This window comes from Panulirus ornatus, chromosome 2 (genome assembly GCF_036320965.1).
Source record: "Panulirus ornatus isolate Po-2019 chromosome 2, ASM3632096v1, whole genome shotgun sequence".
NCBI lineage: Eukaryota > Metazoa > Arthropoda > Malacostraca > Decapoda > Palinuridae > Panulirus > Panulirus ornatus.
In genome coordinates this window covers 27519333-27531226 of record NC_092225.1, presented here as the reverse complement: position 1 = coordinate 27531226, position 11894 = coordinate 27519333, and the positions used below count along the sequence as shown (strand labels likewise).

At 39.1% G+C, this 11894-nt stretch overlaps 1 protein-coding gene across 2 annotated transcripts in view; it reads left to right on the top strand.

The window, feature by feature from the left end:
• Positions 1-439: 439 nt before the first annotated feature.
• The window catches only part of LOC139754890 (F-box/WD repeat-containing protein 7-like), a 28110-nt gene continuing 16655 nt past the window's right edge, over positions 440-11894 (top strand). The window contains exons 1-5 of one of the 2 annotated variants that reach the window (XM_071672718.1): positions 440-880; positions 3403-3519; positions 4727-5722; positions 6750-6818; positions 10456-10535. In XM_071672718.1, coding sequence (XP_071528819.1) covers positions 3412-3519; positions 4727-5722; positions 6750-6818; positions 10456-10535 — 1253 coding nt within the window. In that variant the 5' untranslated portion in view covers positions 440-880; positions 3403-3411. The remainder of the gene's footprint in view (positions 881-3402; positions 3520-4726; positions 5723-6749; positions 6819-10455; positions 10536-11894) is intronic. The other variant, XM_071672725.1, reaches the window with a different exon arrangement.

The window sequence follows — 11894 nt, the reverse complement described above, 5'->3', positions numbered from 1 at the left end:
CATTGTCTTCATTCTTCTGTGTGTAATAATGTTTTTTAATGTGAAAGTTTATTTGTTAAATGAGGAGTTTCTGGAGATCTAAAAAAAAAAGTGACCAATGAATATATTAACAAAGAATGTTCTCATTATAGTACAATGTTGTATCTTTTACTCAAAATATTCATGAAGTTCCTGATAATGTAGTGATTCTTGTTATCATCATCATTAAACTTCATGAAATTTAATAATATCTGAACTACAATCATTCACTGACAGGAGTAGCATAGCTCAGAATTGCACCAGGCGCTGGAAATCTCATCACATCACGATGAAAGTCCCTCAAAATCGCCTTCATTCAAAATCAAATCCACATGGACATGACCATATGAGAGAAAAGAACATTTAAATGTGATTGAAAATTTTATTTGAGTCTCCCGCCAGAGTCAGGCTCTCGACGGTAACCGGAAATCCAAGATGGCGTCTTTGTTGTGATTGCTCTTACTAGGCGATCTGCTCACACTTATCTTCTCGTGCCAATTCCCGTCCCCCGGAGGACAGGTAGTGAGGGCAAGAGCTCACAGCCCGTCATTACGTGCTGCCGATGTGTCCCCCTATGTGTGCCTAGAGGTTGTGCGCCGCTGCCAGGGGCAGGAGAGAAAAGTTGGGCTAGAGGGTTAACCTTGCTGGAGCTAGTGTGTCGGAGGAGGAGAGGGGGGAGCGAGCGCCCAGAGGGGTTGTGAGGTCTTGGGAGGGTTGTGTGGTTGTAGCTGGTGAGGGGGGCTAGCCAGGCTGGTGATGACGGTGATCTCCGGGTGCAGGGGCCGCCTTGCCCCACACGCGCCGCCCAACTCCTCTCTGCTGGTCCTTCTCGTCTTAGGACACATTTGAGGATCTGCTGCAGGTGAGGCTCCTGACGTGTGTGTTTTGTAGGTTTAAGGACCTCCTGCCTCTCTCTCTCTCTCTTTTGGGAATTTTTACACCTTTATGCTAAAAGATGGGAAGGTATTTCAAGGGAGTATGGAGGTTAGCAGCCGTGTGGTAGTGAATTTTGTGGTTATAGGCAGTCGTATGTACGAGACAGGAAGTGTAATGACATAACCAGGGACGAGGGTTGTGAATGAGAATATTAATGAGTATTTAGTGTTGGACTATGAGGAAGAAAAGTTCCAGCTCAGGGGAACCACAGGAATAACCTTGGGGATTTGGATGAAATGCATATCATGAGACTCCCTTATACTTGGTAGAGGTGGTATATATAGATCACGTGAATTCCTCATGAAGACTTCACAGTTGGCATCATTTTCCTCCCCCCCAAGCAATGTATATTTCAGCTCTGCTTCCATACTAGTTTAGGGAAATGGCCACTTTTGTTTGAAGTCCTTCCTGTAGGGTGTTACTACAGTAATACCTGAGGAACATGCTTTGGAGTATTACCAATATTTTGCAGAATATTATATTAAATGTTTATGTATAGCAGGGATGATATAAGGTGAAGTAATTTAGAATTAAGTATGCACTTGTAGATTATCAGAACTTATACAAACCTTCCTTGTAGTTGGTGCGAGTAGAATTTTTTTTCTTTCACACCACAGTTTCCCACATGAGTGTGGTAGTGCCAGGAACAAACTAAGAGGCAGCTCCGTTCTCTCACATCTACTCTCTAGTAATGATGTGTACTGCAGAAAAAGCACAGCCCCCTATCCACAAACGAGGCACTACAGACCCATCCACGGTTTGCTTTGGCTGCCTCTTATTCTCTGGTTCAGTTCATTGACAGAACATTACCCTTGTATGCCACATCACAAGTTCACTCCCATGCACACCCTTCACCTTCGTGCATGTTCAGGCTCTGAGTTCACCTTCTTCACTCCATCATTTCATTTGTAGTTCAGTCTCCCCTTCTCATTGTCCCTTCCACTTCAGACACAAATGTCCTCTGTTAACCTTTCCTCACTCATTTTATCTATATGTCCAAATCATAGCACACTTTTGGCTCTCTCAACCACACTTTTCTCATACCCCATTCCTGCTGATGAGATTACCCCATTTCGTATCTAATGTCAACCTTAAACTATGATTTCCAACTCATTCACCCTCTACTTTCTCATATATTGCCCATGCCTTGCATTGATACAACGCTGTCTGGACTGATATCTATACCTTCAAACATATCTGCCTTATCAGATAGTTCCTTCTCTTTTCACATGTTTCTCAGTGCTTCTAAGACCTTTGACCCCTCACTCACCATGTGACTCACTTCTGTTCTCATGGCTCTATTTGTTGCCATGTCCATAAAACACATCACTTCCTCCAAGTTTTCTTCTTTCAAACTCACATGCCAACTAACCTACTCATTGCATAGCTTAATCTGATAATCTTGCTTTTATTCACATTTACTCTCAACTTTTCCTTTCGTACACACACACTTCCAGATTTATACACTAACTTTTGCAGTTTCTTACTTGAATGTGCCACCAGTGCTGTGTCATCAGCAAACAATAAGTGACACCTTTGTCCCCCTTGCCTTTATACAGTGACACTATACATGCTTCCCACCAATCCTCAGCATCTCACCATGATCTAAACATGCTTTGAAAATCCTAATTACGACTTAACAGTGAAGTCACCCCGTTTCTTAATGAATACAACTCCATTATCATCCACAAAGGATCTCTATCAACCCTGTCATATGATTTCTTCAGATCCATTAATGCATACCCGTAAATCTTTAGAACAAACGAAAACCACACCTAACCGCCTAGCAGTTACAATTTAACTTAATATTCATTATTGTAACTGAATTATGCTAGTCACGCTCATGAAAATGCACCACCAACTTGGCAGTGAATGTCAACAAACAGACAACACAGGATGCAGTCATGCATTCCCCAGGTTCATGCTAGGATATTTGAATGTAATCAAGATGAGAAGAAGGGAGTAATTGGTTGTATTTTTAAGGAAAGAAGCTTGGATGTTATATCCCTTTGTGAAACAAAGCTCAAGGATAAAGGGGAAGAATGAGTTGGGAATGTTGCAAGGGTAAAGTCAGAGGTTAGTGTAAGGGCAAGAGCCAAGGAAGGGTTAACAATACCACTGAAGTAGTAGTTGTGAATGTGTGAAAGAATGCACAGAAGTGAGCTCCAGACTGGGTGAATGCATCAATTGTCAAATGTCATGACTGGGTGAATGCATCAATTGTCAAATGTCATGACTGGGTGAATGCATCAATTGTCAAATGTCATGACTGGGTGAATGAATCATAGGTTCTGTAAGGCATGGCCATGTGAATGCATTACTGGTCATGTTAGGCATGAATGGACGAATGCATTATAGTTATATAAGGTATTCCTAGGTAAATACATACTGAACTTGGAATTTAATCAAGTGCATTAGGATTTTTAGTTCATTAACATTGTATTTCAGAATGATGTTATGATGGGTGATCGAGTGGTTGACATCAATGTTGCTACAGTGGAGGATTTGGAGACCCTGGTGGGTGTTGGCCGAGCCAAGGCTGAGGCCATTGTCACCATTCGCAATGTGAGTAAAAGTACTCTAGACAGGTGAGACTTGAGCACAGTTGGAATTTCATAGTTCATTATATCAGTTATGTGCTTAGCCATATTTTTTGTTAATTTTTTATTTTATAGGTGATATAGATATTCTTGTTAACTGTATGTCTGAATACTCTTTGTTGATGTACATTATATCAGAATTAACCAAATTACTTGGAGATATAAGGGTCCACAGGGGTTAAAGTTACTGGTTTTACTGTGAGTTATATACCAGCATTCTAAAGGATCTCATAGAAATCTAATTTCCAAGTATGTTCTTCTTGAATGCATATTTTCCGATCCCATGTTCTGATTGCATTTGAAATTGAAGAAAATAAAGCTTGCTACTATTTTAACATTTGTTAATGAAGTAATCTAAAGAATCTGAAGATTGATGTTGAATGAGCTGTGATAAGTCATAGATTACTGATTATTCTTTTCAGATGTTAAATGGTTATGAAATATGTCAGATATTCCTCACAGTAGTCCACTAGTCCTCAAACTGTTTGATACATAAACAAAATACGTTTTGTAAATGATGATGTTGCATGGTTATATCATGAAGGATAGCAGAGAAGGAAGTTTAACCCAGGGTATTGGATATCCTTTTCTCATACAAGCCAATAAGGTTTTGATTAGGATTCCAGTTCTGTAAAGTTCATTCCCACAAATGATACACAGCTTTATGCACTTGATTCAGCCCATTTGAATAGGAATAGGATTTGAAAATTGATAGATGGATAATTCTATAGGGATAGCAAAAGAGTAAACTTTTCAAATAATGGGCTGTGTTTAAACCAATGTAATTACAATGCATACCTCATGTTATTTAGGAGGACTTCATGAATTCACATTAATCACTTGAACATGATGGCTTAAACTTGTAACATAAATGGCTTTTCTGACCCATATGACAACCCCAATGGTTTGGTGACTATCCCTGATTTATAGTGTTCTCATTCTGAGTATAGTTATGCAACATTCAGTGATAACGATTTGACCTCGTAAGTTATGTAGCTGAGCCACTTCAAGTACAATAATTTGATTCCATGAGTACAGTCATTGACTCTGTGATTATAGTTTTATAGATTCATTAGCACAGTAATATGACTTGATGAACACAACAGTCTTAGAGATAGACAATTCGAATGGTTAGTGTGAAACTAATGGAATGTGTCTACTTCTGTCAACAGTCTGTGGTAGAGTTCAGGAGTGTGGATGACCTGCTCCTTGTCCCAGGGATTGGCCGAAATCTTATTGAGCAGAATCGTGGGTTGCTGGTGTGCAGCATCCCAGGTGGAGCTCCATACACCAGAAACACTGCTTCACGCCGTAGCCTTAGGCGTACATCCCTTGACATTCGACATCGAGAGGTTGGTAAGTCAGAGGAGACCGCCCCTGAGGCACAAGGGGATAGTGCCAACTGTGCCTCAAGTCAAGTTTTGAAACCTAACCGAATCAGTCTTAGGGATCAGAGTCATTCTGGTGCTGTGGATCAGTTACGTATTGCAGAACACTCCAATACCTCTCGTAGTGCTCAATGCAAAAGTGATTTGCGATCTAAAGAGGAAGTTAAAAAGCAGTGCAATGAAGAGAGAAGAGAGGATGAAGGTGATAAGAGGAAAGAAAAGGTTACACTTAGTGTTCCGGAAGAAGACCGTAGTGACTGTTGTGAGTGTTGCCTTGATGAAGATGAGGAGGGGGAGGAAAAGGAGGGTGAAGGAACTAGTGTAGATGGTATACCAGTAATGGAGAATAATGAACAGGGAGATGAAGAGGAGGAGGAGGAGAATGGTGATATTGTTGAGGAGGCTATCATGAGCAGTGATGACTTGGTAAACACTGCACCTGAGATGAAGATCAGCACTGGGGAAGTGTACCACAGTGTTGGTTGTGGCAGAAATGAGCGTAGCTGTAACAGTGGCTTGATGGGTGGTTGTTTGGGGACAGACACACCCCATGAGGATGCCCCACCTGACCTCCCTCTGGACATTCCAGCTCTATCCTCTCACCAGCTAACAGATGGGGACAACTCATCTGAGGAGGAAGTTGATGGAGGGGATGTTGAGGAGGAGGAGGAGGAAGAAGATGAAGAGGAGGGGCACATGGAGGAGGATGGAGTTGAGGATATTCTCGATGACTGTATGACAGTGGATCCTCCCACTTCACTGTGCACCGACAAAAAACAGGTAAGTTCAGCACATAAATGCTTGTCATTTTAATGCATTTGTTGAACTGTGGTGTAAGTTTGGATTTTACTTGACAAATGTATAAAGTTTAATAGAAAAAAATTCTATTTTTAAGGTAATTTTTCACGTGCCAGAAGTGGAGAGAGAAAAGGGGATGAGTCCAAGAAGGTGATAGGAGAGTAGAGCAAAAGAGGCTTTGAGTTGTTTAGGCCCTAAAATGCAGAAGGATGTGAGTTGTGCATGGTGGTATATAGGGGGCAGCATGCTGTCATTGTGCCATGCTAGAGGGCACATGGATTGGATAAGGGATTCTAGGGAAAGATCTGTGAAGTTCGGCTGTTGTTGGGGCCTCTGATTTTGATGCACTACCCTTGACAGCTGAAATTGATCATGGCCTCAGCAGAGGTTACCTGTGTGTATCCTTGACCCACTACATTTAGGTGGGAGTGTGAATAAGAAAAATCTTTATGTATTTTATAGTATTGCAGTACAGTATTCATCATTGTAGTAGTCTAAGGTAGTCTTACATTATTTTAGGATTAATTTGCCTTTGATTCAGTATCATTGGATATTGATTTGAATATATTTGGATATATGCTGTGTTTGTGCAGTTTATATTCATGTGTCTTTAAGAAAAATATTTCCCTATTTGTTAAGTATCTACAAGCATTACAGTTGTACAGTTATTACTTGATTTCAGATTGTTTTCAACTTGAAAATGTCTCAAAATGCTGAAAAAAGATAGTGTATTGGCTGGTTTCTGTCAGTTATCTACTGGAGGAACAATTATTGTGGCTCTAGATTCTCTAACATTCCAAATTAGCCTACTAGAAACATTTCATGTGCTGTTTTAAGGTAATCCTGCTTTCCATACTGCCATCCCTAATCCTGTAGCGCAAGTTAATGCAGACTGTAATAGATTCTTAACAATTAATGTTGGCATGCATACTAATTTTCAATAGGCAGATTGAATACAGAACATAGTTTTTGTTAATAACACCATACTTTTTTGCTTTAATTGCACTAGGAGGAAACGGCAACCCTGGAACAATCCATGCTTCATCATACTGAGAAAGACATCTGCCAGCTACCACAGGTCAGTGAGTACTGACTCCTGGCTACTTCTTGAATGGCATAAAATTTTCAGATATGTAACAGAGACATATCATCACTTAGTGCCTCCTCATAGTGGTCTTTGTCTTTAACTTATGATTTGCTATTTGATAGTTTTCTTCCTTTAACACCATTTTCCTTATATCTTTTTGTTGATTTTAATTTTGGTATGTCCTTAGCTAAGCTTGGTAGGTAAGTGATGTTTGGAATGCTCATCCTGTCATCTGCTTATGATCAGGATTTTTCCATCTATCTTTCTATCAATTCATTTATTTGTGTTCAGAAATTGTCTTTTATTGGTCTAAACCTTCAGGGAGAGTCTACATCCACTGCATTTGCTTGCTCTGCATGCTTATGTTGTGGTAATAATGCAAACAACTTAATTTCATATATGTTTGCTTTTGTCCATATTCTAAGTCAAAATTATACCTGATTCCTTGTGATATGGACCTTTTAATCTGATTTCTACCTATTTGGAACATCATTGTACAGTCAGAGAGTAATATATAAAAGATTATCTTTTTTATCCACATATATATAATGCTCCAGCTTAACAGTCTTAAAGTTATGTTATGTGCCAGTATATCATATAAGTGACATGCCATTTCAGTCATGTATTCCTTTTCAAGGACTATTCCATGTCTTTCCTTTTTTATGACCTACACCTCTTTATACAGTCAGAACTTTCTTAAGAAGAGGTCAAGGGGTATTATTATCGATATATGGGTAAATAAATTCAGTGCTTATTCTGTCTTAAGTGTTTGCACGTACCACCACATATACCTCCTGATAGATCTTCGTGTAGATGTTACTGCTTTCCCATGCCATTCAGTAACACATCAGAGAACTGCTTTGATCTTCACTCATCTCTTGTATAGTAATTACCAATTTGTATTTCTACCTCACATTGCTGCCTCACCTTCGTCTTTTGTTCTTCAATACGTTTTTTTTTTTTCCTGAATTCGGTATTAAGATTTCTTTTGAAATTTTCTTCCTTCTCATGATAATTTTTCTGTATTTTCATTTTCTTCACTATTCTGTTTTTTTGTTCATTGACACATTACTAGTGTTACCTTGGTGTAGCATTTTATATGTGAAAGCAAAGATGGGTATGTTTGTAGATATAGTAAAGGGGTTTCCATCTGGTGTTTCATGAGCAAGGTTTTGTCCTGTAACATTCATGGTAGATGAAATTCAGCCTTGGCAAATGTAAAGTAGTGAGGATTGGACATGCTGAAAGAAGGCCTCAATATGATTATTATATAGCAGAAAATAAGCATCAGGATCCTTTGTGTGAGAAGGACTTGGGCAATTATGTAATCCCTATCTTGTCAGCATATTCCCACATTAGGAAAATAGTTAGGAGACAGACTGTCTGCTGGCGAATATCAGAATAGCTTTCAAGTGTATGGATAAGGAATCTAGCAAACTGTTCAAAACTGAAAAATCCTTCTCATGTTTGGTCATTGCACCTAAAGAAGCACCAAGAGCTAAAAGAGAAGGTCCAGAGAAATGCAACAAAGATGATGCTAGCATTGAAAGAGCTAAGGTACAGGAAAAGGCCAGGGGCTTTAGATTTGCCCACTGTGAAAGAGAGGAGTTAGGGATGATCTGGTTACAACATTCAAGTTTTAAAACAAATTGATGATGTGGACACTGAACAATGCTTTGAGAGATGTAGGGATAGAAAAAGCAGGTGGCACAACATGAGATTAAAAAGGAAACATTTATATATATGTCAAGAACTTTTTCATATCATTAGAGTTTTAGATGAATAGAATGACTTAGGACATGGTTAATACAGAGAGCATGTGTAAAGTTTTAAGCTGTATGACAGAGGAGAAAGCTTAAGAGATGGAGTACCTCCATTGTAAAACTCCCTCCTGTACAATTCAAATAGATAATTGCAAATAGTTGATTACTCAGATAATTACAAATAGTTGATTACTCAGCATACTTATACCTCCATAATTCAAACATTCATGTTTCCCTTGTACCATTATTCACTGACATTGCACAGGCATTCTATTAATGCTGTAGCACCTCACAATGAGCCTTAGATACAATAAGGACCCTAACCAGCACATCAGGAGGACAGTCATATCCTTTCTAGAGAAATTCAACTGCATCCTAACCAACCAATCAACAACACTTGTCATATCCTGCTGTGTGATCTACTCCATTCACCTTGCTTTACTTCATCTCATGCATAGCTTTCACCAAGTCTTAACTCTTCACCAGTCACTTTGCTCTGACTCTTTCTTTACATACCTTTCTGATCCAAACACCTTACATGTGCCATCCTGTTATATTACTAATTCAACAGCCTCTCAAAATACTGTCTCCATCTTTTCTTCATTTCTTCCATACCTGATACCACTTCCATGCGTGCTCCTTTCAGTGATGCTCCCATATGTTCTCATGTTTTCCTTATTCTAGTAACTTCCTTCCAAAACATTTTTTTTATTCTCCTTGAAGTTTGTCCATACTATCTCACCCCAACTCTGACTTGCCCTCTTTTTCAGTCCCTCCACCTGCCTCTTGATCTCTTGCTGCTTTCATGTATGTATCTTCCAGACACTTGCACTTCATCCTTGCTAGTAATGCCCAGCAACTTTACTTCCTCATCCAACCACTAACTACTCTTTCTCACTTGCTTACATCCCATCATCACATACCACATACTTCTCTTGGGTATGTAATCACTGCTTTCCTGAATACTTCTCCCATCTCTCCTGGTGTTTCTTCACATAAACCTCTTTTCTGAGGTCACTTAATTTCACCACCCTTTTCTCACCTATATCATTTCCTGTTTTCCTGGAGCCTTTACAAACTTGCACCATCACCTCCATCAGTAAGTGATAAGACATCTCGCCAACAGCCCCTCTCGACACATTTACATCCAGCTAACCATCTTCGTCATTTACCCTCATATACTTATTAATGTTCCACTCTTTAAATCATGCATTTCTAGTCACCAATCCTTTTTCAGCACACAGCTCCACAAGCTGTTAATTTTCATTCAAAACACTTGGTGCCCTATGCCCCCAGATTATACCCCTCACTGCCCTATCACCCACTCCTGCATTATATCATCCATCACTATACTTGGTTCCTGTCAGTTCATCACATCAAAATTGCTGATGCTCACACCGAGCTCCTCCTAAAACACTTGACAGAAAGTGGGCCAAATGTAAAAGATTTGGTTGTCATTGTAAATGATAAACAAGAATTCAGAGAGTACATTGAGAAGATATCATTATCAGTTGATGAATGGTATGATTCTGAGAACGTTCTTGACGAGATAGATACTTATTGATGAAAATGTTTAATGTGTATATATAAGATGCAAATTTGTTTTCTGCTGTGTTGTATCTTCGCCAATGAAACAATTAGGAATAAACATATTAGTGTGAATTCAGAAGCACTTTACAAGCAAAATTGGACTACCTTGAAAGGCTAAAATAATTGCAATCATATAGCATGGAGAGCTTCTCAGTCCTCTTGTTATTTGTCACTGAATGATTTGCCAATTTTGATGAAAGTAGTGATTACCAGTTTAGATATTCACATGTTATTAAGATTTCACCAGCTTACTTATTAATTTTTTTTCCTTTCAGATTAAGAGAAAGTCTGAAGTTTGCTCAGATTCAAAAGGGGTTTGTCCTGTGAAGAAATCCTGCAAGGCTGTGGAACATAGGTAAGTCATGGGAGTAAAATGATGGGTAACAGATAAGCTGAAATAATGAAGTTCTTCCTGCATCAGGTCTTGTGAAGCTATTATAGTGGCTGGTGCATTGCATCTTCAAATCTATTGTAGTAAGCATATTTCACCTCAGTATGTGCTCATGATATAATTTTAGATAGATAATGCAATTCAGACATTTCTCCTAGTATTTCATAAAGGACAGGCTTGTAGATATTAACCGCCTACCAACAACATTTTTCTGTTGCATTCACCTGTGTGTGGCAGTTGTCAGGGACAGATATGTGATTGTTAATTACATGTCCATTGAAAACCTTGTCTGCCTCCATATATTTTCAAGGTTATTTTGTACGTACATTTTAGTACTTTTCCATACATCTTTTGGCCTTCATTACCATGTGCAGCATTTTTTAGTCTTGATGTTTACCACACTATCCACAACACTTAACTAATTAATTTATGTGTTAGGGTAGAGTTCCTCCCAGGAGACACAACTTTCTCCCTTCAACCTTTTGATCAGGGCATAATTGCCACCTTAAGGATATTTTACATGTTAAGGACATTCCAGCAACTTCTCAAAGGTAAAGGTGGGGAGAGTAAGCCCTCATTCTGGGATTGATGTAAGAAATGTAACATTTTGAATGCTGTGGACAACATTGCTAGGTCATGGGAGGAAGTCAAACCCACAACAGTGAATGATGATTTGGGTAAGCTTTGGGTAGAGCATGTGCATGGTTCCTCAGATTTTCAGAAGGCAGAAACATTCCAGTAGATCCGAAAAACTGTTGTGACTCTTGCCAACAATGTTGCTTTGAAGGAACTGAGGAAGCTGATCCTGAGGACTTAACAAATATAAGATTCATGCAGTTAGAAAGAGGCAGAAAAACTCCAAGAGGAAAGGGAATAATACATATCCCCTACAAAATCACATGGGTAGCAGAAATGTTTGATTTCTCTGATGAGTTTTTTTGTATTTGCTTTTGATATGGATCCCAACTATTATTGTTCCCTGATGTTCCATATAGGGCTGTAAGGCAAGAAAGAAATGTGCATGCTGCATAGTTAACATTGCAAAAAAAAAGTCTTCAAAAGGTCTTAGAAAACTAATCCACCTCCAGTTTAAAGAATGGTTGAATCAGATGATTCAGGAGGTTATGTAGACAAGCCAATTGCCCTCGCTCCCTCCCTGCCTAGTACCCCTCATTCCACTACATCCCTGGTCACCACCAAATCAGGCTTTCATCACCATGTTTTCTAGCAAGTTGCTTAGATATCATCAGCGTTTCCTGTGGTATGTCAGCCGTTGTTGACTGAGATGATTCCTGGGTGATATAGATAACCCTAGTGCCCCTG